Consider the following 23,298-nt stretch of genomic DNA (forward strand, 5'->3'; position numbering starts at 1 on the left):
TTTTGATGCGCCACTGGGACGTAAACGGCCTCCTCCGGCGTCTGTCTCACGTGCGCGCTACTGTCAATCAATTCAGCGCGTCCCGGATCTCACTCACAGGTGATTTCCATTAGCCCGCATCATATGCTGTCAGGTGTGGCGTGCCGGGGATCCAACAACCCGTTTCCCTTGCTGTGAGAGATATTTTTGAGGTGGTCGTTTTAGCAGGCTGCGGTCGGAATTTGCAGATGCCATGTTTGAGCAGTGAGCATGGCGGAAAATCATCTGGAGTACGGCTACCTGGAGGGCGACCCCATCGGGGAGCATTTCGCCGAGGACCCGGTGGGTATGCTAACCGTTTGTAGTGAATCGAAAGGGTATACCGTCACCTCTGTTCGTTTGTGCTCGCGTCAGTCAGTGAGGCGAGCGAATGACGACTGTCACGTTGGACAAACCAGCGCAGACACAAGCTAAGCTATGTGGTGTCTCCATATCAAAGAACGGCATCAGTTAGCCAACATCCCGCATTACACGCTGTGTGGCTGGTTAGGCGTGAAGCCAGCGAGATGAACTGATTGTCCAGGTCCGTGCTTCGAAATTGTGGTTCAGGCACTGTGTTTCATGTATATTGTTCTGAAACCTCAGGCTAGCTATATGTGAACATGACTAGTAAGTGGGCAGAATAAAATGTGACGGATTAAAATTTCGGTATGTAATTTTGATTGATTAAGTACGTTTTGGGGAGCATTGGTTTCACAAGATATTTACGTAGAAAACGCTTCTTTTTTCCCCCCAGAAGTAAATCACATGTTGGCCAAGCAATCCATCCCTTATGGTCACTTAATGCAATGATGAATGCAATCTGTCTTTTTATATCACAATCATACACTGGTGACATATTGAAGGAAACGCCTACAGTACATTAAGATGTTGGAACACCACAAGCCACCAAAACAGCATTAATGCTCCCTGTTATTGGGACAACACCATTCATGCTAAAGATATTGTCTTATCTGGTCCAGAATCTTCTCTGAGACTTAAATTGGATTCAGTTCTGATGACCACAGCATGTTACTGGTGTCATTTCATTCTTAAACCATTCAGTGACTGCTTGTGCCTTTTCCCCCCCCAATATGTTTATGTATTCACTGATTCATATTTTCCTTTAAATGGGTCACCAGTCTGGTTTTCAGTGTTGTATTCTACTTTAGTTCATTGTAACTTCATATTTGGTTTCCACGGTTGTGTTTTCTCAGGAGCTGACGGCCATCAAGGCCAGGGTTCAGGAGCTGGAGATGGAAGAAGAGACGGAACGACTGAGAGAGGAGGAGGAGAGGTGTGATGCAGGAGAGATGCTCCTGACCAGCAGCCCTCGACCTGGTGAGACAGCTCACCGGTCTTATCCGCCCCGTGGTTTCTTATTGTGTGACATTTCTGTACAGCTAAATGTTGATTATGGGTTTGGGAAGCCTTGTCAGAGTATTCTTAGCCAGGTGTGTAGCATCGCAGCCTCCAGGCAGGTGAAGTAGCAACGTCCTCCTCCATCTGGCTAACACCTGGGACTCTTCATATGTGCCTCATCACTGCCCAATGAGACGAAGCACCGAGTCCCAGAGAACCAGAAGGGTCCTCCTTGCTGCCTTTGGCGATTTTCTGCCTCTGTGCATTTCCTCATCCCTTTCACCCCCCCCCCCCCTCCTTCCTGTTGGTTCCTCCTGAGATACAATCAGATGAGATCCACGTTCTGAGATATGTATTGTCAGAAGATGATGCAAGAAATGGATATGTTGGTGAAAGTATCATTGTGTTCATTTCATCTGGAGAACATTGTTTTTTTTGTTTTCTCCACAGTACCTTTCTACAACATGACTCCGGAAGAGAGGATAGACGCAGACAACAGATCAGTCTATGTTGGAAATGTAAGACTTGTTTATCTAGCTCTTCTTCATACTCGACGTATTCTCTTCATACTTCTGATCTGACACACTATTGAACAAATCCCAGGTAGACTATGGAGCTACGGCAGATGAGTTGGAGATCCATTTCAACGGCTGTGGTCCTGTCAACAGAGTTACCATCCTGTGTGACAGGTTCTCCGGCCATCCCAAGGGGTGGGTTTAACTACTTCTTCTTCTTTTTTGTATTTTTTTTTTTCCCCTGACACTGTTTGACCATAGATTACAACAGTAAGCATGGTGACATCCAATTTTATTGTTGGTCTTTTCTCTTCCCCTCTTTGACAGCTTTGCTTACATCGAGTTCTCTGATCGAGACTCTGTGAATAGCGCTATTGGTTTGCATGAGACCCTGTTCAGAGGAAGAGTCCTTAAGGTGAGGAGGTGCATTATACTACGTGTTGGTCTTTAAGGAAAGCTAGTTAGCTTCTCAAGACTGCCGGTCAAGTCTCAGGGATAGCACAATGGATGCACACAGTCTGCAGCACCCTGGGTAATACTGTATAGTAAGAGCAAGCCTGCAGGCCTACGGTGTGGACCTGCTGTATGTGAAGTGTCCCAAGATAACTCGTGTTACAGTTTGCCGATTTTTATAAATAAAATTGCCAGCCATTCTACCGTGACAGTGTGTTGTATGATAGACCAGCATATGTGTGCTTTGGTCAGGGGAGGATATGGGAGTCTGTTTTTAAAGTGTCTTAGACTGGAGCTGAAGTGATAGTCATACTTGCTCTGCAGTTTAGTACTTCCTTGCATTGTGATTCATGCATTCAATGCTATTAGATCCTGTGCATGTTAAATTTTAAATTGTCTTCAATTTGAGATGGACTTCCATGTGAATACATGCATTTTACTTTCTGTGTATCAGGACACACACTCCCACTATCTCTGTTGAATAGAAAACCTGGCATTCTTCTAAAAGTCAACCAGTCATCCCACAGAGTTAAGTTAAAAGCCAGTCTTTGACTTGCAGGTCATGCCCAAGAGGACCAACATGCCAGGTATCAGCACCACAGACAGGGGAGGACACAGAGGTGGCCACTCCAGAGGCAGAGGCCGTGGTTACCGTCCACCCCGATACCAGAGCAGCTGTCGAGGCAGGTTCCGGTACCAGTCAACCAGGCCACAACATCAAACACCTCACCCTTACTACGGAGGCCCCTCAGTGGGAAAGAGACAGTGGGGGCACATGGACTACCAAGAACAGATGCCTAAACGTTACCCATGTCTTCTTCTCATCACCCCACCGTCAGAGGAGTTGGGGGCAGGGTCGAGTGGACAGCACTACCCTCAGCAGCGTTAGCGCTAACCACGGCGTACATACTTAAGTGGGCGAAAAGAGAACGGATCCTTTTTTTAAAAGACGTGTTTCCAGGCATTTCTAAGTTGAGTATCTTGTAAGAACCAGGGTGGACAGCAGAGAAGACTTTGCATCCCTTCATCAGTCATTCAAGTAGGTGACGTGAAGAATGAAGACTCAGACGACAGTGTTTTTCATTATGAGCTTATATTGCTGTGAATGCATGGGACAATCTTCAAATTGTGTTGTTTGCGTCTCTTACCACTTTTAAAAACTGATGCGAATTGTTTTGCTGCCTGCAATGTTGTGTATAAATCCTCCCTATGTGTAACTTATAAGTTCTTTGCTATGTAAGTGAATGAATAAATAAAACGATGATCCCGTGCTCCATTTGTAGTAAAATGACACACAAGCAGTGATGTGCAACAACAATTCAGTTTTAATATTTTTGCATTCAATAATCAAGGCAACATATAAACAAAAAAAGTTAGGATAAAAGGTGGTCTGTACAGTGGAGGCTCAGAAGAAAGTGTAGAGGAGATGTCAGCCAGTTTGCACCATCATTCCAGATACAATACTATCAAAGGCCCTGGAGAATGATTCATCAACAATAAATTACTACTAAACTAGGAAAACAGTGATGGCAATCATTTAAAATATCAAGTTTGAAAAAGAACAAACTCACTTGGACTGAATGGGGTCCCCGGGATTGTAGAACGGGTTGCACATTACGTCGGTAAAAGAGTTATGTAATTTTCTGAACATCTGGGGGACAAAGAACAAGTTACTACTCCAAACCATTCAAAAAAAGTCAAAATTATCAAGCACAACAATAATATTTTGGGATCAGGTGCAAACTCATTCTAAATTCAGGTTTCTTAATATTTCCTGGTGTGCCGTGAATCAATTTAGGGGCAGCTTACACTTCTAATTTCATTGTCCCGCAATGATGTATTTGAAGAGTCGACAACAATGACAAATTTCACCTTGGAATTGGTTACATAACCATATCTAGGTTACCAGTTAAGGACTTTCAGCTTTCCGTGCCAGAAATGATTCACAGAACGTGCATGGATTTCAGATCCACTGACTGAGATCCTGTTTAACACTTATAAACATCCAGAATTAAACAGTACAGAAACAATAAAAGAAACTGGTCTACAGATCTCAGACATACTTTGTACTTTACATAAGGATTTCAATATCTTGATTAGCAGAGGTGAGTACATTTAGTGATGCTCTTCAAACGTATGAAACAATGTGAGGATTTTTAAAAGGCTAATTATCCTTAGATCACAGTCCAAATTCTGTAATAGAAAAATGATCTAATTAAGAACATATGGAGAACTAGTCCTGTAAGTTTACTTAACGCTAAAGTTTTAAAAAGGATACACTTTATAGTCTTCAGTGGGATAGAGCAGACCCAGGTACAGCTCTCTCTGGTCTCCCATAGATTTGCCCACTGTTGAGATCTTCTCCTCTACCACATCCAGAGATGTGTGCACTGTGTAGTGAAATTTCAGCTCGTTTTGAGTGGGCACACTGCGGATATACAGCGGGTAGTTCTGGGGAAAGGATACGACAGAGAACAGACACAAAATAATGGATCTGTTAAATGAATCGCGTTTGAACAACTCGCACAAAATCATCTCAACTATGCGGCAAATAGTCACAACAGCCAGCTAAAGGGAATGCTAATGTTGTTAGCTGTAGCACTGTTTGCTTCTTTTAACCTGCTGGACCTCCTGGTATACAGAGAAAGCTGACATTTGTTAAGGGACGAGCACTAGAATAAAGAAAACGTTCTGGCATTGAAAAACAAGCTTTCGAGGAAACCTGTGACACTTAACATGCAGCAACGACCACTACCTCTTTTGCGATCACAGCTATGCACACCGCCATGTTAGCTTCCCTTCTCCGAGCTGTCAGACGGTGTCACATGATATGTTGCATTCAAATACTTTTGGAAAATTGGCAACCCACAACTTGCTGATTTTTATAACCTATATTACAGACCTACAAACCGCGTATTTTAACTCTATTATATATTATCAATGTAACCGATTATTATTGTAAATTTATAATCTTACTGTTTAAAAATATTTTCACTAGATGTCGTTTTAATTCTTTTCGACCGACTTTGTTTTCTATACATTACGTGCAACATTTAATAGTCGCCCCTGAATGCACCAAAAAAAATTAAGCAACAGTTTTACGGTTATTTTCTGTATTTTAATCATAATATGTAACACTAGCACTTTCATAAACTGACCTGATCTGAACTGAACTGAGCTGATTTAGGCCAACATTTCAAAACAATTGCTGTCTTGAGTATGCGCAAGTGTTGCGCTAAATACCCGCACGAAGATAAACAAACCACTTCCTCGAAGCCGATGCTCATATGACTACAGCATAGCAATGAGACTGATTCTCACGGAATCTTTGGTTCTCTTTTGTGCAGTAATATGTTATTCCTTGACAGAAAAGACACCAAATGTTGCATCTCCAAACATTATCATCATGCTTATGGATGACGTAAGCTATTTTGTTTTTTATTTACGTGTCTCCGTAACTTTGTTCACCACATAATCTACTCTGTTTGAGCAGTGGATGAGTTCAATGTCGCAAAATATGTTTCTATTTCTATATGTCCCTTTTCTTCCGTCTATGTTTGCTTTCTGTTTGTCTGTGGATTTTGGTCTCGAGTATTTCTCGTTGGTCATTGCCGGTGTGGTGACTATGATTGTGGTTACATGTGTGTTTTGTCTTTTTCGGTGTGAACTTTTTTAATAAACACCCCATTTTCCCTCTGCTCTTCAGATGGGTTGGGGGGACTTGGGGGTGTTTGGTCAGCCCTCTAAAGAGACCCCCAACCTTGATACCATGGCTGCTCAGGGCATGTTGTTTCCTAACTTCTACACTGCCAACCCACTCTGTTCACCATGTGAGTTAAATGAAAAATGTTGTTAAAACATAACCTGAACCAGAAGTTCCCTGTTTTGCAGGCTGCTATAATGATTTCCGTTCCTCATCACAACTTCCCTCTTGTGTTTTTATTGTAACAAGAGATTGATGATGTATAAACTTTACACACCTGATCCACCGCAGAACAACACCTATTTACCTTTCACGTGGTCTCATTCAAATACAACATGAACAGCAGAGTACAATATATCACAGTAATTTTATGGAGGAAAGCAGCTTTGTGAAAAACCTTTAAACTCCAGCTTGGCATTTCTCATGTTTTTAAGTAGGCTATCTTAACTGAAGTGAACCATGTAAAATTATCTGAAAAACTGTATAAATACTGGGTATCTTTTTGAGATAAAATATGTAAGTAAGGGTTTTCACCTGGCTGCAGAGATTAGATTAGATTCGTGTAGATCAGGTACATAATTGAGTTGAATCACAGCCATTGATAACAGCTGGTAAATAAAGCACCATTGGTTGTGGTGGTAACAGAAAACAAATCCAGAAACTAGAGCAATAAAGGCACAAATTTTAAATTAGCATGTTTAATTTAATAATTGTCAGACAAATGAATTTGCAATCTACAATGTGTGGGACATTGATGCATACTGCATTCAAATTTTTGTTTGAAAGACCACCACATGTACAGGATTACTGACTTTTTTTATTTCAACAACAGCAAGAGCTGCTCTGCTGACTGGGAGGCTGCCTGTCAGAAACGGCTTCTACACGACTAACGCGCACGCCAGAAATGGTACACTCTCTTTCTCACTACATAGTCGGTAATGTAAAATGCGCAATAAAGCCATGGAAAGTTCGGTAGCATTAAATTTTGACCTTTTTTTTTCTTTCTATAGCATACACACCACAGGAGATAGTGGGAGGAATCTCGAAGGATGAGATTTTGTTACCTCAGATGCTGAAGAAAAAGGGATATGTCAGCAAGATAGTCGGCAAGTGGTGAGCTCTTTATCTTCCTTTAATCCAGAAGTTTTAGAGATTCCTGAAGTTTTAGAGGTTATGTCGCTGATGAAAAGAAATATGCTAAGTGAGCAAGTCATCCAACCTTAAATTGGTCCCGATGGTGTGTGTGTGTGTGTGTGTGTGTGAGAATGTGTGTGTGTGTGTGTGAGAGAGAGAATGAGGGGCAAACTGCAAAGCAATTTGTATAAAAGCATGATTAAATGTGAGATAACCAGTATCTGATTCTCTTCCCATGTTGGTGAAAAAATAAACTAGAAAGAGTTTTATGTTGTTGTTTTATTTTTTGTTTGTTTGTTTGTTTTTTTTAGTCCATGAATTAAAGCAGTGGTTCAAAACCTTATTTGTAAGATTAACATCAATGCCACCAGTTATGTTCCAGATATTTTGATTTCAAATCATTTCAAATTGGATGTTATTTTACTCTTAATCATATAAAAGGGAAGTAAAAGATGTTCTGATGTTCATCAGATTTCCTTCAGTGCATTTTTCCTTTCCATAAGGCTTCCATTGATTTTAATTTTTTTTTTTTTTTACAGAGATCTGAAGCTTGTTTGGCACAATTTATCATGCACAGCATTAGCTGTCTTTTGTTTTTTCTCTGTAGCTGTGCACTCAGGAATGATTACTTGTTAAAAAAAAAAACGTCTTCCACCAAACGCTCAGCTTTGCTGTGACAGTGACAGTTCTGTCTCTGCAAGCCGATTTACATACTGTACTGATGTGAATGGAAACCGCTGACAGCCTGTAGGCAGTCGAACATCAAAACAGATTTGTTGTGCTTTAGAAAATGATGTGTGATAGCATCGGTACACATGATTTGTAGTTATGGACTAAATATAAACATGTAGAGTGCTCCTTCAGTCACATTGATCTTACAGTTTGTGAGTGCACTTTGTCACTGCAGGCATCTGGGCCACAGACCACAGTACCTGCCTCTGGAAAATGGTTTTGATGAATGGTTTGGCGCCCCAAACTGCCACTTTGGCCCCTACAACAACAGCGTCAGACCCAACATCCCTGTCTACAACAATTCAGAGATGGTCGGCAGGTAGTGTCACACTCAAGCACTCGTGTATACATAACAGCAGACAGAAACAGAGCCTGAGAATCTATAAAAATCTCCTTTCCCCCATGACTCAGAGAAATTGTTTAGCTGGCTGCTCCTCTCGATGAGCTGAGTGTCTCCCCTCCTCTTCTTTTTCTGTACCAGCTGTGCTTGTGTATTCCATTTTCCGCCCATTTGTTTTCCCCAAAACAGCCATATGTGTATTCAGGGTCATTGGAACTGGCAGCCGGGCGTGTTTTTCGCTTAGCCGTGGGTTTAATCAGCGCTGCATATCTGGGCCCTGGACAGACATGCACACACACATAGACACGTATTCACACAGACACACACGCGCCCTCAAGAGACAGCAGGTTGTGTTGGCTGTATGCGGAGACACCTGGAGGAAGTGAAGCATAAGAAAGAGAGATGCCTGTCACTGCTTCTCTGCTCGCCTCTCCACGCTTCAGCAACACCTCATAACAGTTCCCTCTGCTCAGCTCTACCGAGACTTCCCAAATATGCCTTTCACTAAAATCTCCTGCAAACACAGTCCGCAAGAGGGAAATTTGTTTCCACCGTCTTGATGATATTGTCTGAAGAAGTTTCAATCAGTTTAAGAGCAGATTGAAAGCCCTGACAGTACCAGGTCATTGTAAAAGAATCATTCAGTGCGTGTGAACAGGCAAGGGAAAGCTGCCATGGTGTGGCCTCAGCAGGTATTCACATGGGATGATGGCTGATTAATAGTGAAGGTTCATTTCATGAATCGTGTCAACCCACTTGTGTTTCAGATACTATGAGGAGTTTAAGATTGACATTAAGACTGGAGAGTCCAACCTCACACAGATCTACTTGCTGGTAAGTTGAGGCTCACCTGTCCTTTCTAAGGCTGTTTCTGTTTCAGATAATGAAACTTTTTCAGCGGAACGGAGGACGTCAGGCTCAGCTAATTTTGACTCACAGATTCCTTCGTAAAGCAATTAATAGAATAAAATGAATGAACGACGAAGAATACAACTTTATTGTCCATCAGTGTGGGAACTTTCTTCACCTCACCAAAACGTAAAAGCACAAGAACATAAATCATCTGTTGAACAATTTCAAAAATGCAGTTAAGGTCTGATTTTGGCCTTTGATCATCACCGTTGTTGAGTTTTGTGTACACTCGTCTCAATTATCCTCTCTGCTTGCGTCAGTCCCTCCCATTTTGTTCCTAAATGGATCAAAAGCAGCCCACAGAGACACACTGCATGCTTGAGAGGTGTAATATGTCATCCTAAGATGAGGACGGATCTGTCAAGTCAAGCTTTGTAAAGCTCATATTAGCATATCTGGTGGGATTAGAGTGCTTTTCAGAGCACAGTTGCAATGTGGCTGATGGCTTCAGAAAATGAAACAAAGTCTGAAATATACACTTAAAATGGTTGGTTGTTAAAATTAGTTTTGCCAGCACTGGACGTTTGGTATCTGTCATCATATGAGATAGCTTGTCTTAGCATTGCAAAAACATCTGTCAAGTAAAGTTGAATCAACACTTTGCTGAAACAGTTTAAACAAAAACTGAAAATGCTTTGTTTATTGCAACACAGTAGTTTTTCTTTCAGTTTTTACTTAATGAACTGGTGGCTAAGTAAACTACTCAAATCCTGGTTAGATTTGCAAGTCAGAGTCTTTAGTTGCTTCATGCAACGCGACAGCAGAGTGAAGTTACAGTAAGTCGTTTGACAGCTGCACTGACAGTGTTGTAACGCTCTCTCACACCTCCCACCTCTGCAGGAAGGCCTTGATTTCATACGGCGTCAGACTGAGGCCCAGCGGCCCTTCTTCCTCTACTGGGCAGCCGACGCCACTCACGCTCCTGTCTTTGCCTCCAGACGCTTCCGAGGGAAGAGCCAGCGAGGCCTGTATGTTATATCCTACCTGACTGACTCATTTATTGCAAAATGAATGTGATTCTCATGGGGGATGATACAAGCTCTGATTGTGTGTGTGTTTTTAGGTATGGTGATGCAGTGATGGAGCTAGACTACAGCGTCGGTCAGATCTTGTCATTGCTGCGGCAACTTCGCATAGAAAATAATACCTTTGTCTTCTTCACATCAGACAACGGAGCTGCTCTGATGTCAGGCCCAAAACAAAGTAGGCATTGAAGTCGACTCATTTTTTGTCCTGTGTGTGTGTGTTTGTTGTGACGCATGGATACATGTGCTTTTGTGCTTCTGATTCCTCAGGTGGCAGCAACGGGCCGTTCCTCTGCGGGAAGGAGACCACATTTGAGGGGGGCATGAGAGAGCCTGCCATTGCCTGGTGGCCTGGACACATTAAAGAGGGCGCGGTGAGAATAAAGCCTCCGAAAAAAAAAAAAATCCAAGATCATTCGCTTAATCCCTGCCATCTTCTCTACAGACCGAACATTGTTGCTCCCCAATGTTCTGCCTATCAACAGGTACCAGGAGCTGAAGTGTTCTGTGTAAAACTGCAGGCAATGTATGGAACTATAGAGCAAGCTGAGACTAAAGGAAGAATTATTTCGCTAATCCTCTCTTTTGAATGATTGTCGCTTTTTGTTTCATTTGTGTATCGTTTACCACTTTACATGTGCACACTCTTTTGACGCCGTAGTTAATCTGGACTATGTTCAACTTCTGTCGAGCGGGATGAACTCTGCGAATGCGGTAAAGATAAATCGTGCGGTTGCGGCCGCAAAACTTGTGGGCGCTTTTTCCACTGTTTCCTCAAATATGTTTGGCTGGAATTAATGCCCCAAACTCTCTCTCTCTCTCCTTTCCTCTCCCCCCTCCCCAAATTAACCCCCCACCCACCCACACCGTGATCCTCTAAGCCTGTGCGTTCTGCAAATGACTTTTAATTGTATTAGGGGCAGCTGTGACACGGGGCTGTGACGCAGAGGGATTTGGTGGAGGAGCGAGCGGAGGCTGCAGTCTGCAGTAAGCCTTGCCCCTGGCTCATCTCACAGGGGTGTGCTGGGGCCTGATAGCACAGCAGAGTAGCGAGGGAGAGGGGGATTGGGAGCGTCTTAAGCGGCTAATCTGTTTGTGTGTTTGCTGAGGTTGGATTGAGCTGTAATGAGGACTTCAGTATCTGAATATGCCAGGCGCTCAGGATAAAGGAACGGAGGGGTGGAGGGAGGGGGGGTACAGGGAAGGAAGTCAGGAAGAAGTAAAAGAGATGGCTGGTGTAGAAAAGAGAAAAGGCGGAAGAGTGTTGGAGATGTCGGCACTCCCACACTTCCAGGAACGTCGTGGTGTTTGCAGGGCTTTGCTGCACCTGTGCCACATTATAATTGACCAGTGTGTCTGTGTTTACATGTCTGAGTAATTTCTGTTTGATTCTACCTGCCTACACATATGCATGCTTTCATATGTATGTTGGATTAGTTGGATATGTTGCAGATAAGTTTTTAGTCCAGTGGAAGATGTAAATAATGTTGACGCCAAGGCAGACCATCTCCAAACACCTATTTCCGTAGGTGTTTTTATATGCCGTTGTGGCTCAGCTGTGAGGCAGAGGGTCAATAGATCCTCCCTGAAGCTCTCTGGGGTTGTGATGACAAAGCTGCTTTGTTGAAGCTACTGTACTCCACAGCTGTGGATTTATCACTCTGTATGCTGCTTGTGAGGGAGGATAGACCATACCCAGGGTTTCTCCTTGCACTTATTTGTAGTTTTATGAAATCTCTGTTGCTCTGTGTGTAGAAAAGTCCTTAAGCCCTTGGAGCAAAATGCCAGAGACAACAAACAGCCATGCAGGTCTTTGTTAAAACAGGATTTCAGCAGGATAGTAGTACCAACTGAGCACAGATGTATCTTTATAATATTAAGATTAGGATAGTTTTAAAGGGATGTGGGCATAGAAAGACCAGCACACAGATGAAAAGCCTTTTATCTGTGAATGCATCTGAGTGATGAAGCTCAGTCCTTCTCTTGTATGTAGAAGTATGGAAGGAGATGTACTGGAATGATGGAGCACGGCTGGTCTGAAGCAGGTGCAGATTCAGCATTCTCCCAGTGCCGGGGTGGGGGGTGAGGGGCCAGGATGATGGGAGGTGGTGGCTGTAAGAACAAAGAGGGGGAGGTGGGTGGGGGGTGTCGAGCGTCACAATCCCTTTTGTTGCGTTTTATCAGGCAGAAGACACACAGGCGGAGTGGCAGAGACGGGGATAGAAGGACTGCCTCCTCAGATAACCAGCATCGCCACTCACAACACAGAAAGAAATGAGAGAAAGAGAGGGCAGGAGAATGTGACATTAATAGAGAGTGATGAGTCAGTAAAAAAAAAAAGGAAAGAACTAAAGGTGAAGAAAGAATGAAGTTTAGCGACGGCTGCAAAAGAGGGCAGAGCTAATAAAAGAGGGAAATAAAAGATGGCGACTCATAAGATAAATTCCTGTCAGACCAGTCCGAGTCTGAAAGTTTGGGTGTTTGGTCGTGCACGTTATTACCAACTAAATGTCAGTTTTGCTTCTTCTTGTGTCCTTTTGTCCTGTCTCCTTTAATGGCTTGTGTGTGTCTGTGTGAGGGAGACTTTAAAAAAAGAAAAACGAAGGTCTAAATCTGTGAGTGTGTGTGTGTGTGTGTGTGAGAGAGAGAGAGAGAGAGTCTGGATGTGCAGATAGATCATGGAATGCATTGCAAAGCCTTTTCTGTGGCTAGTTCTGTGGATACAGAAGAAAAGAGAATTCATTTCAGTGCTTAGGAGCTTGTGTGTGTGTGTGTGCGCGCGTCTGCGTCTGTATGTGTGCCGGCTGCCGATAGCAGCACAGCGGCACATGGCGGTGCAGCTGCAGAGGCCTGATAGTGCTATCTGATTGTGAGCGTGCCGTCTCCCTCTAAGGCTCGCTCAGGAGAGAATGGAATGGAAGATCAAGGATGACAGCGAAAAAATGGCATTTTATCTGAAAATAGTTCAAAGTTTATAAATAAAATAAAGCTTTTCACTGGGACTGGAAGAAGGAGATAAAACACCAGCTCGTTCCAGCTCCAGCCGCCTGGTTGCCCGGGCCGTGTCCTCTTCCTGCTTCCTCTCCTCTTTTTCTTCGCCCCTCCTTTTTCCTTCCCCCCCCAAAAAAAAACTCATTTTTGAAAGAGACATTTTGGAGTTTTTAGAATAAACCTGCAAGCAGAGATTAGAGAGGAGGCTGAAGAAATGCACCTCTTTCCTGCACGTGTACACACAGCCACACGTACAAACATCCTATCGTGACTATGCATTCTTACCTTGTTCGAAATGAATGATGAAAACCCAGCGTAAAAGAGCGAGTGTGTGGTATTCCTGCGGCGCAAAACAGTCGAACTTGCAGGGTTTGTGAGCAAAATCATCAAGACACTTGACCTGTCCTCATTTCTGCTTCAGTTCTTCACTTCTCCCAATCCTTTTCCTTCTCACACTGCAGATATTAGTTGTGTTTTTTGTTATTTATTTATTTATTTATCTTTTTTTTGCAGGTGAGTTTCCAGTTGGCCAACGTAATGGACCTGTTCACCACCAGTCTGGCTTTGGCTGGCATCAGCCCTCCTGATGACAGAACCCTTGATGGACTGGACCTGACACCAGTTCTGCTGAATCGCTCAAACACACTCCAGAACAGGTGAGTGCACACACCAGCTATTAGTGGGCTAAGGACTTCTGCTCTGATGTGCCTCGTACTTTTGAACCTAAATGCGTACTGTGTTGATGATCACATACCTGAGTGGGAGAACACTGTTTGTTTTGTTATCCAAGGAGTAAATAAGGCAGCAATTTTAGCATCAGCGTGGTTCTGAGACCATCAGTCCACCACTTTGGTTCAGATTGGAATACCTGAACAACTACTGGAAGGACTGAAGTGAAATTTGGTAGCGACGTTCACGCTTCCCAGATGATGAATCCTAGTGACTTTAGTGATGATTTGACTTTTTCTCCAGCATCATTTACAGTTAGCAGTGTCAGAGATGACCTTGTATTAACTTTGTTTTTTTTTTTGTTTTTTTTTTACCAAATGTCAGTAAAACTAATTCTCCGTTCCCATCAACCTCAGCTGTAGTGCCAATTAACAAATGGTTAACACCCCACGCCAAGATGATGACCGTGGCAAACATTAAACCTGCTAAACCTGTTGAACATGTTAGCATGCTGACATTAGTATTTAGGTCAGAGTACTGCTGTAAGTGTAAGTACACCCCCACAGAGCAGCTAGTATGACTGCAGACTCTTTATTTTGGTCTTTCATGTAAGTGAGGAGAAATCAAAATTAGAATTGAGAGAAAAGAGAGAAAAAAATCTTTTTAAACAAGAGAATTTGAGAAATTTGACAGATCTTGGCATTAATTCTCCCTTTTCTCATCCTCAACAGGCCAATCTTCTATTATCGTGGGAATGAGCTGATGGCTGTGAGGATTGGACAGTACAAAGCACACTACTGGACCTGGAGCAACTCATGGGAAGAGTTTAAACAAGTAAGACTTCCTATTAACACAGCAACTCTGTCCCATCTCTATTTCCTCAGTTCCTGATTTGAAGTGCCACGCCCTCCCTCTTTGTCTCTCCTAATCTTACTCAAACAGACAAACACTTTCACTGTTGGTGTTATCATGAAAGTGGCTCATCAGTTGACTGCTGTGTACATCAGAGTGTAATGAATATTAATGAAGAGCCCCCACATCAGCGAACTTACATCATTCATCAACCAGTTGACGTGTTTGTTCAAACTCCAGTGGAGATTTTCTTCCCTCCATTTACATACCAGCATTGCCTGCTGTAAAACTTGTTCTTTTGGCATCACGGAACTCAAAAGGAAGAAGAACGAAAACCAGATGCCAGGAGTATCTTCTCTCCACTATGAATACATCAACACGGTGGTGATTAAATGTAACAGGAAAAATGTGAAATTTGACATAGAAGCGTGATAGTGTGGTCCTTCTTTCTCCCCTCTGTCCATAAGAGCCTCCGGTCCTCCTGGCCTCCCTCCATGGCTCTGCTTTTCCTGTGATCCAGTTTGTTTTATGCCCCATCGGTCGCTTAAATTGCTCTCTCCTTCAGGGCCGCTGAATCAATAGCAGCCTCCTTTATCAACTCATGTGAACTGAAGTGGAACTTCACAAATAATGGCGTCTGATTGCCTGTGAGTTGCCTATCGATTTGGGTGTGCGTGTACGTAAGAGAGAGAAAGAGAAAGAGGACGAGAGAAAACATGTACATGTATGTTCGATCCTCTATATAGATGTGCGTGAGTGTGTGCGTGTGTGTGTGTGTTATGGAGTGACTGCTGACAAGGGAGCATTCAATTCCCAATGTGAATCCTTAAACTGCCCATCTCATGTAACCCATAGTGCATTTTATAAACATGAAAAATGTAAACAAACCGTCTCGTGCGCTCATATTAACCTTTTCTCCTTTCAGACTACTCAGGAAATGTTTTGAAAATTACCTTTAGAAGGAGAAGGTATTTGAAGGTCCGTCTGTGGAAGGTCTAAAGTGGATTAATGATCATATAGGCTTCAGTTTAAGCTGTCTTGCAACTCAAATCCACAGTCAAACTTAAAAATCCTGTTTTTGCTCTTGCTCAGCTGCTTCCTTCACAGCTTCAGCTGTGATAATACTTTAAAATATAATTTGGTTTCCTTGGCCCATGGTGAGAAATAAACAAGGGAAGAAGCGTGTCTGTGAAGAAGAGCGAAATTACAGGTTAATAGCTGGGAGACGTATCGCTCTGTCCTGGCTGCGTTCATGCAGCTCAGCCATGAGGAAAATGAGAAATTTCACAGGCTTAAATGGCTCTGATCAAACTCTCTTGAGGCAGTGTAGTGATGTTAATATTGAGAAATACAGTTTGTCGTGTCTGTGGCTGCTTTGTATCTGGATTGCTGAGTAACCTACACCACAGTAGGAGCTCTGCAGCAGCTGTGATAGCCTTTTTTTTTCTCTAACCTTGTTTAATACTTCACAAGGTGTTGAATGAAAACTGAAAAATGACTCGTTTCACAGACACCTGTTAGTCCTGCGCTGGTTACTTACTTCTGCTTCAGTTATGTTGCCGAAATTGACGATCAGCATCTAGCAAATGATCTGTAGGTTAACTGCAGTTAGGACACGTTTGCTGAATATGTCAGACATACAAGTCAAAGTTAAGTACATATGTTTATACTATATGTTGTTTCAAATATTTGGCCACAATCATACATAACATGATTGTTCTTTTTCACTTTTGCATGAAAATAAAAATATTTTCAAAAAAATCCCTCCTGCCACTCCTGGATGCTGCTGCACCTTATCTTGTAATAGTGACTGCTCAGTTTGAAAGCAGCCCAGTTGTATCTATAGCATTAATGTCAGGGGAGATATGGAGTCCTTGCTGTTATGTCTTGGGTATAAGAGACAGAGTCAGAGAGAGGCACACAGCAGGCTTTTCTTGCTGCTCCTCAGGGATGAGGTTTTTTTTTTCATTCTTTTCTGCATTTCTAAGCTGTTGGCTTCAAAAGACAGGACAAGTCTGGATGAGAGGAGGCTCTGCAGGGTGGGGGGAATCTATCCTTCTCTCTCTCTCTCCCCTCTCTCCCTGCCTTCTATATGTATTTTGAGGTGCTCCGTCAAGTGATCTCAGAGGGGGGCAGCGGTAGTGCCTTACAGATGAATGCTTTCTCAATATTAGTTGTGCTCATCAAAACGTGTGTGTGTTGAAGAAGGAGGCAGATCTCCTGGGGGTTTCTGGAGGAGTGAGTGTGACTCAATCAGGCTGCGATCACTGCCAGACTCATGAGAATGGAGTCAGGGAGCGGGACTGAAGGCGTGGAGAGATGAAGAGGAGGCAGCACAAGGGAGAAAAGTCCTTTTTTTTCAGCCTGTGACTTGTACCCCTTTATGGTGTGCCAACAGTAGCTGCATAAGTAACACAACGGATTGCAAACAATATGCATGTGGGCCATACTACAACAAGATTAAGCGCTGAGCTAAGAGTTGCAGGTGGCTGCGAGCCTAAATCTAAATACCTCTTTAGCTGAGGGTTTTTTTTTATTCTTTTTATTGTACATTATTTAAAAAAAACACAGAGAAAAGTCTTTTTGTACACATGTTACAACTAAAACACCTAAAAGAGTCAAATGCAGACCATGAAATGAACATATTTGACACACACTGTGGCTAAAAACAGGCAGTTTAACAAACTTTATAATGGAGAGCAAAATGTCAAGAATTTACAAGAAAACAGGATATGGCAGCACACCTATGTTGCTCTGTAGAGGGAGGCTGATCTTCATGTTGAACTTATGAGGCCTTTGTACAGCTGTTTATACAGATGTCATGGCCACAGGACTCAAGCAGAGGGGTGAAATTTTCTGTGCAGTAAAATAAATAAATATAACACAATATCAGGTATTTTAGAAACATGGAGAGGGGGAAATCTATCATTCATTCCTCATTAAATCAAAAAAATTTTTCTGTGTTTTCTCTTACAGGGCATCAACTTCTGTCCAGGTGAAGAGGTCCCAGGTATAACTACTCACGACCAGAAAGAGCACACGCTGCAGCCCCTCATTTTCCACCTGGGACAGGATCCTGGGGAAAAGTTTCCTATCAGGTTAGTTCTCTGAAAGCTTCAGCTCTGCTCACAGCCGTTTTCTAGGAAGGGGACAGAGGGAAGGAGAGGGGAGTCATACCAGGAACAAGCGAAGAGATGTTGGAAAATAAAACGGGAAAGAGGTGAGAATAGGGAAGCAGTTTGCCTGTTGGTAGCACATAATGTGTATGAGATCAATGAAGATTCAGTAGCATGAAAGAGAAGGCGGCGGATTGATCCGCTCAGCCAGAGTGCGCCTGATTACACTCTTCTCTTTGTGATTGCAAACAGCTCCTTAAAGATCACTATCTGGCCCGCAGCCCTCCGGTGCACCGCTTGCAGGTTAAAATTGCAAGATAAATTGTTCAGGTCTAAATTGAGAGCGAGTGCTGTTTAATGGAGTTTTGTGTGTCTGCCTCAGCTCAGAGGAGAGTTAAGAATCGCAGAGAGGTTAGAGTGACGCCAGAGGACAAAGACAGCCGAGGCTGAACTAAGACTATTACTAAATAAGGATGCAAAGATAGATGAGCATCGTCCCCTGCTGTGTACTGTCAGCGTAGAATATTTATGCAGTCTTAAGAAAAGCAATAGCGCTAGCTGACACCATGACTAATACATTAAGATAATCTCAAAATCGCTTTGATGGGAGAATATTCCTTTTGTGCAGACTGTTCGCATTGGCTCCCTCCTGCCATCAAACCTCTCAGACTGACCTTTCTTTCCTGCCTTCTGCAGCTCTGCCTCTCATATTTTGCTCCAGCCTCATCCCTTCTTTTCCTTCTGTTCACTTCTGAAGAGAGATTGGATGTTTAAACATTAATGTTGTTTTTCAGTTGCCCACCTTTTAGCCTTGCTTTTCATTTGGAAGAACAAAAAAAAAAAGCAAAAACAAAACAAAACAAAAAAAACAATCAATACGCAGCCATGTGTTGTGCTGACTGCTAGATGTGTACAGACACACACACGCACACACACATACATACATACATACAGGGCACAATCATTTTTCATCAGGGGTCACTGAGTTTGTCCACAAGGTCACCCCCTCCTGACACACATCAGCATGACCTCTTCCTGTTCACGTGCTGCTCTATCTATCTACCTGTCTATCTGTCTCTCTCTTCTTCTATCCCTTCTGATCTTTACTATTCGGACCCCTCCCTCTCCAACCTTTTGTCTCCGTCTCCACCCGCTGCTGTGCACCTCAGCTCACTTCTCACCACTCAGCTGCCATCCCTTTGCATCCACTGGGACCGTTCTCCTTCATCCTAGTTAAGTGTGTGTGTGTGTGTTTGTGTTTGTGTGTGTGTGTGTGTGTGTGTGTGTGTACACATGTGTATGTGTGCGTTTTGTCCGTGTGCTCCTCGGTCCCCCAGCTGGACTGGCTGCCTGGCCATCATTAATCTCTGTCTGCACCTAAAGAGCCACTTAAGATGATGTAGGGCCTGTCTGCACACATACCTTCACTACTGTCGCAGCCTGTGATACAGCAAAGAACACACACATATACACAATTCCCAGTCCAGAACAGTCCCCTAGGAAAGCAGCATAGATTGTGATTTAGAAAATTTGGGAACAAAACACAGTAGTTTGGGTTTTTTTTTTGTATTATACAGAGGGTTGGCTGCCATTGATTCTGACAGATTTGATTGGAGGTTGACAAGACCTGACCAGGCATCTACCTTACTCAGTCAGTCTGGATCCCCATGGTATTCATTCTGAGCCTTTTGCCACCTTCCTTCGGCCTCCCTCTCCGTGACCCGAGGCCACCAAGGTTAACACATCACACTTCCTCACCACCTACCTCAGCTCACGTCCCCAGAGCCCCGGTCATCCAGAGCGTAGTCCCAGCCCTCACACTGCAGGCAGCCCTGCACAGTCTGGCCTCATCTGCTGCCTGCCACCAAGCTCTTGTGTCCCCAATCAATAGTCCTTACTGAAATGCTCAATTTCCACCGGGGTGGAGAAGATGGCGGAGGGGAGGGGCAGGCAGGACAGATGTATTTGATTGTCTCCTCAATTCCCCCACCTTCTGCCACTGTGAGGTTGTTTGTGTGTGCATGCGTGTGTGTGTGTGTGTGTGCGTGCTGAAGCAATAGTGTTATGAATCAGTAATCAGAGTGGTGACACACCTGAGCAATGCCCCATCCCCCTTGGGTGCCATACATTATAAATCAAAAGACTCCATTTGCATACAGCCTGCTTATTATTCCAGAATTTGCCTCTCCTCCAGTAGACTAAGGGTTATAATCATGATAATGAGCTGTGCTGACGGTGGGCTTTTTATTATTTGTTTGCAGAGGGGGCATAAACAAATGATATTATTAGTTTTTGATTTAGAGGTCTGCACTGTAAGATTTTCAGTGCATAGACAAAAACAATAGAAAACTTGGTGTCTTTTTGCAAGTTTCTCACTACGTGGCATCCTTTGCTTGCAGACTTGTATGGAGAATCTGAATACTTATAGCAGTCTGATAAATCTCCCTTACATTTAGTTCTGTTAAGTTGCTTCATCACTTATCACAAAATGAATCGCAGCAATGAGTAGCGGGCGCAGATAGGAGGGGAATGAAATGTCCCTCTTGCTGATCAAGATTGGGCCGAAAGCAGGATTTGCAATTCCAGATAGCTGAGGCAATTTAATCTGAATGTCTTATTTTTAACCGAGGCGAGTAATCCAGTTTTTCCCTATCAGCTGGGGTCACAATGTATAGATGGTTAGCTTATGACAAATGTGACACACCAGGAGAGAGACTAATTGCAGCCAGTGCACTACCAGTCAAGTAATTGTAGGGGAAAGTAAAGACTGAGAGTATCAAGCAAAGGAGCAGGTGCTGGCTGATGGAGAAAGCCTTGCTGCCCTGTGGGAGATCTAAGAGGGGAGGGTAGGTGTGAGCTGGACAGGGCCTGAGGTTATTACTCTAATTGACACTTCACCTCACACGCATGCACACGGTCCCCGGGGGCCAATCAGAGGGTTGGGTTTGCAGTGGAGGGAGGATGGAAGGCTGGCACAGGTGCTGTTGGCGAGTGTATCAGGGGTGTAATTGCACTGCTGATATTTGTCTGTCCATGTGTCACGCCATCAGACGCCCACTCCCCCAACACACACACACACACACATGCGTACACACAGCCCATTAACCCTACAGGTCCTATTGAGAGCAGCGTTCCTTTGAAAGCCTTCAGGGCCCCTGTGTTTTACACACTGAATATAATAATGCACAGAGGTGCTCGGGCTCAGTGGTGTCCAACAGCAGTAATTGAGAGACAGGGGATGGGATGGGGGTTATATAGTTCACCCTGCTCGGTGCGTGTTACCGAAGGGTGCCTGAGTGGGCTGTGTGTGTGTGTGTGTTTATGTTTGTTATTATGTTTATGCTTCAGTTTGTGTTGATGAGTCATTTGTTCTAACTTCTTGAATCATCGGGTGCTGATGAGTTCAGTTTCAGCTGCCACTCTTTATTATGTGTCAGTGTTAAGTGAGTATTGTTGGGTTTTGGACTCTTGGGAAGACGAAACAAGGCGTCATCTTTGGCTGTTTTCACCACTTTAGTTGGAAATGATAATAACAGAGAAATAATAACAACAAAACAGGCCAATAATAGATGATGAAACTAACTGTTGGTTGCAGGCTTACTGACCATGTATACGGTGTGTTTGCAGTGTTTTGACTCAGGAGTACAGAGATGTGCTGAGGAGGATCTCTCCTGTGGTCGAACAGCATAAGAAGACTCTCGTGCCCGGCGTTCCTCAGCTCAACATGTGCGACGTGGCCGTGATGGTGAGGTTTGCATGAAATAAATCCAAAGATTGTTTACTGTTACTATGATTTTCTGATTTCAGATAGTTATGTCGGGCGAACAGGGTTCATTGTGCATGGCAGCTCTTTTGCCACTTATTTTTCCAGAATCAGTGGACCAAAGCCAGTTCAGTTTACACAGCAGATGCTCGATGTTTCTTTTGGTCCAGCAGCCCTCAAAGCCAGCAGCTTATCTCTCAGTTCACTCCAACACACCTGTGCATCAGATAAACGAACGCATAAGAGAAATTGATAAAGCCCTAATGAAAAAAATTAGAATCAATAAAAGTCTCTGCATAGAGTTTTTTTTCTATCTGCTATCTGTGCACTGAGCCTGCCGACTTTTAATGTTCCGCTTCAACACGTTTAGCTTTTATTTTCATATTTGTTTATCACAGTTCCATGTTATCACCTTAATCCTGACCTTTTATCCTTGATTGTGTGTCTGTGTTATGCTTCTGTGTGTGTGGGGGGGGTCCATTATTTATTATTTAAAGCAGTTAAATTGAGCAGTGGCTTTGCCACCCTGAACACCAGAACAAGACTGTGGATTCATTTGAGGCATAGCACTGCCCCCTTGTGGTGTGTCATATGTATCCTTTAACCTGCTAGTATGGATCTATTGACTGTATCTTGTATCTCATATATTACATTATTTGAATTCCAGTCCATGTTAATAAGCTTAAGCATTTTATAGAATAAGTTAAATGTTTTTCTAATTAAAATTCACACTGAAAACAACTGTGTCTAGTTTGTAGTATCAGGATTTATAAATAAATAAATACAGCCAAATATGTTATAACTATATGAACTAGCAATGAATAAAGCTTTCAAATTTTATAACACCACACGTGTTGCAAATCTGTATCGCTGAACTGTTGTTCTTTAAAGATAAACCTTTTCTTGTGATAAATGGTAAACATGATGTGATCATACTAATTTGATAACAAAAGATATTGCTAAGCTAGAGGCAAAGAACATGAAGGGCACATGACATGACTGTGGCGAGCTCATAACCAGTCATGACACAGAACAAGACATGAATATTGTTATTAATAATATAATATTTAATATTTTCATAAATCGGACTGGTGCTTACTGTGGTTGCTGCTCTCTGTTACAGAACTGGGCCCCTGCAGGCTGTGACAAGTTGGGAAAGTGTCTCAAAGTGCCCAAGTCTGAACCCTGGAAGTGTGACTGGCCACACTGAGAACTAAGAGAAAGAAAGAGGAACCTGAACCTGAAGCCGTGCCTTTCTGCAGACCAGCACACAAAGATATTATTTTAAATGAAATGATTTAGAATTCTTTGTAAAATGTTTCTGTGCAATGTGCAAAATCAGTGGAGATGTATTGGTATGACAACAATTCTTTACAAACAGATTTTGCAGCTGTGATTTTAATGAGCCAACTCAATGTTTAACCGTCCACGGCATGAATGCGACAAGAATCAGTGGTTTATGTCACAACTCGGTTTGATGATGTCCAGCAGATAAGGAGATGTATTTGTTTTGATCGTGCCTGAACTAAAGGTGGACTATTGAATTCTTCATCCTTTTTATATGCACACTGCACAACACTTTAAATAAAAACTATTTTTGTCACACCTGTCATGACTGTTTTTGTGACTCACACAGGATGTGCAAATATACACATGCAAATTTACTGTACAGTACTGTGCATAATTTTACCATGAATTCAGTGAGTAAACTCT

The 23,298-nt window shown here is 43.0% G+C and overlaps 3 protein-coding genes across 3 annotated transcripts; 2 read left to right on the forward strand and 1 right to left on the reverse strand.

Moving 5' to 3' along the window:
- The first annotated feature begins 1 nt into the window (after nucleotide 1).
- On the forward strand, nucleotides 2–3,619 carry pabpn1l (PABPN1 like, cytoplasmic). The gene is made up of 6 exons (XM_046389854.1): nucleotides 2–321; nucleotides 1,236–1,359; nucleotides 1,831–1,898; nucleotides 1,984–2,090; nucleotides 2,223–2,310; nucleotides 2,908–3,619. The coding sequence occupies exons 1-6, from the start codon at nucleotides 250–252 to the stop codon at nucleotides 3,235–3,237; spliced, it is 789 nt and encodes a 262-aa protein (XP_046245810.1). The 5' UTR covers nucleotides 2–249; the 3' UTR covers nucleotides 3,238–3,619.
- A 31-nt stretch (nucleotides 3,620–3,650) lies between these two features.
- On the reverse strand, nucleotides 3,651–5,207 carry trappc2l (trafficking protein particle complex subunit 2L). Its single transcript, XM_046389904.1, has 5 exons — nucleotides 5,104–5,207; nucleotides 4,627–4,799; nucleotides 4,158–4,245; nucleotides 3,920–3,999; nucleotides 3,651–3,823 (listed from the first exon to the last, which is right to left on the reverse strand). The coding sequence occupies exons 1-5, from the start codon at nucleotides 5,134–5,136 to the stop codon at nucleotides 3,778–3,780; spliced, it is 420 nt and encodes a 139-aa protein (XP_046245860.1). The 5' UTR covers nucleotides 5,137–5,207; the 3' UTR covers nucleotides 3,651–3,777.
- A 399-nt stretch (nucleotides 5,208–5,606) lies between these two features.
- Nucleotides 5,607–23,190, forward strand: galns (galactosamine (N-acetyl)-6-sulfatase). The gene is made up of 14 exons (XM_046389809.1): nucleotides 5,607–5,769; nucleotides 6,055–6,178; nucleotides 6,884–6,958; nucleotides 7,062–7,164; nucleotides 8,093–8,236; nucleotides 9,025–9,091; nucleotides 10,010–10,137; nucleotides 10,233–10,372; nucleotides 10,465–10,568; nucleotides 13,699–13,841; nucleotides 14,586–14,688; nucleotides 17,683–17,804; nucleotides 21,450–21,567; nucleotides 22,709–23,190. The coding sequence occupies exons 1-14, from the start codon at nucleotides 5,653–5,655 to the stop codon at nucleotides 22,793–22,795; spliced, it is 1,575 nt and encodes a 524-aa protein (XP_046245765.1). The 5' UTR covers nucleotides 5,607–5,652; the 3' UTR covers nucleotides 22,796–23,190.
- Nucleotides 23,191–23,298: the final 108 nt, after the last annotated feature.

Source organism: Scatophagus argus, chromosome 1 (assembly GCF_020382885.2).
Source record: "Scatophagus argus isolate fScaArg1 chromosome 1, fScaArg1.pri, whole genome shotgun sequence".
NCBI lineage: Eukaryota > Metazoa > Chordata > Actinopteri > Scatophagidae > Scatophagus > Scatophagus argus.

Excerpts from the sequence above, each read along its gene's own strand:
- trappc2l (XM_046389904.1), bottom strand. The coding sequence starts at position 5,136 with ATGGCGGTGTGCATAGCTGTGATCGCAAAAGAG. Across the intron at positions 4,000-4,157 it reads GGGACAATGAAATTAGAAGT|ATGTTCAGAAAATTACATAA; the intron begins GTAAGCTGCCCC and ends TTTGTCCCCCAG. Across the intron at positions 3,824-3,919 it reads GGGGACCCCATTCAGTCCAA|GGCCTTTGATAGTATTGTAT; the intron begins GTGAGTTTGTTC and ends ATCATTCTCCAG.
- galns (XM_046389809.1), top strand. The coding sequence starts at position 5,653 with ATGAGACTGATTCTCACGGAATCTTTGGTTCTCTTTTGTGCAGTAATA. Across the intron at positions 10,569-13,698 it reads GACACATTAAAGAGGGCGCG|GTGAGTTTCCAGTTGGCCAA; the intron begins GTGAGAATAAAG and ends TTTTTTTTGCAG. Across the intron at positions 21,568-22,708 it reads TGTGCGACGTGGCCGTGATG|AACTGGGCCCCTGCAGGCTG; the intron begins GTGAGGTTTGCA and ends TCTCTGTTACAG.
- pabpn1l (XM_046389854.1), top strand. The coding sequence starts at position 250 with ATGGCGGAAAATCATCTGGAGTACGGCTACCTGGAGGGCGACCCCATC. Across the intron at positions 1,360-1,830 it reads GACCAGCAGCCCTCGACCTG|TACCTTTCTACAACATGACT; the intron begins GTGAGACAGCTC and ends TTTTCTCCACAG. Across the intron at positions 2,311-2,907 it reads TCAGAGGAAGAGTCCTTAAG|GTCATGCCCAAGAGGACCAA; the intron begins GTGAGGAGGTGC and ends TTTGACTTGCAG.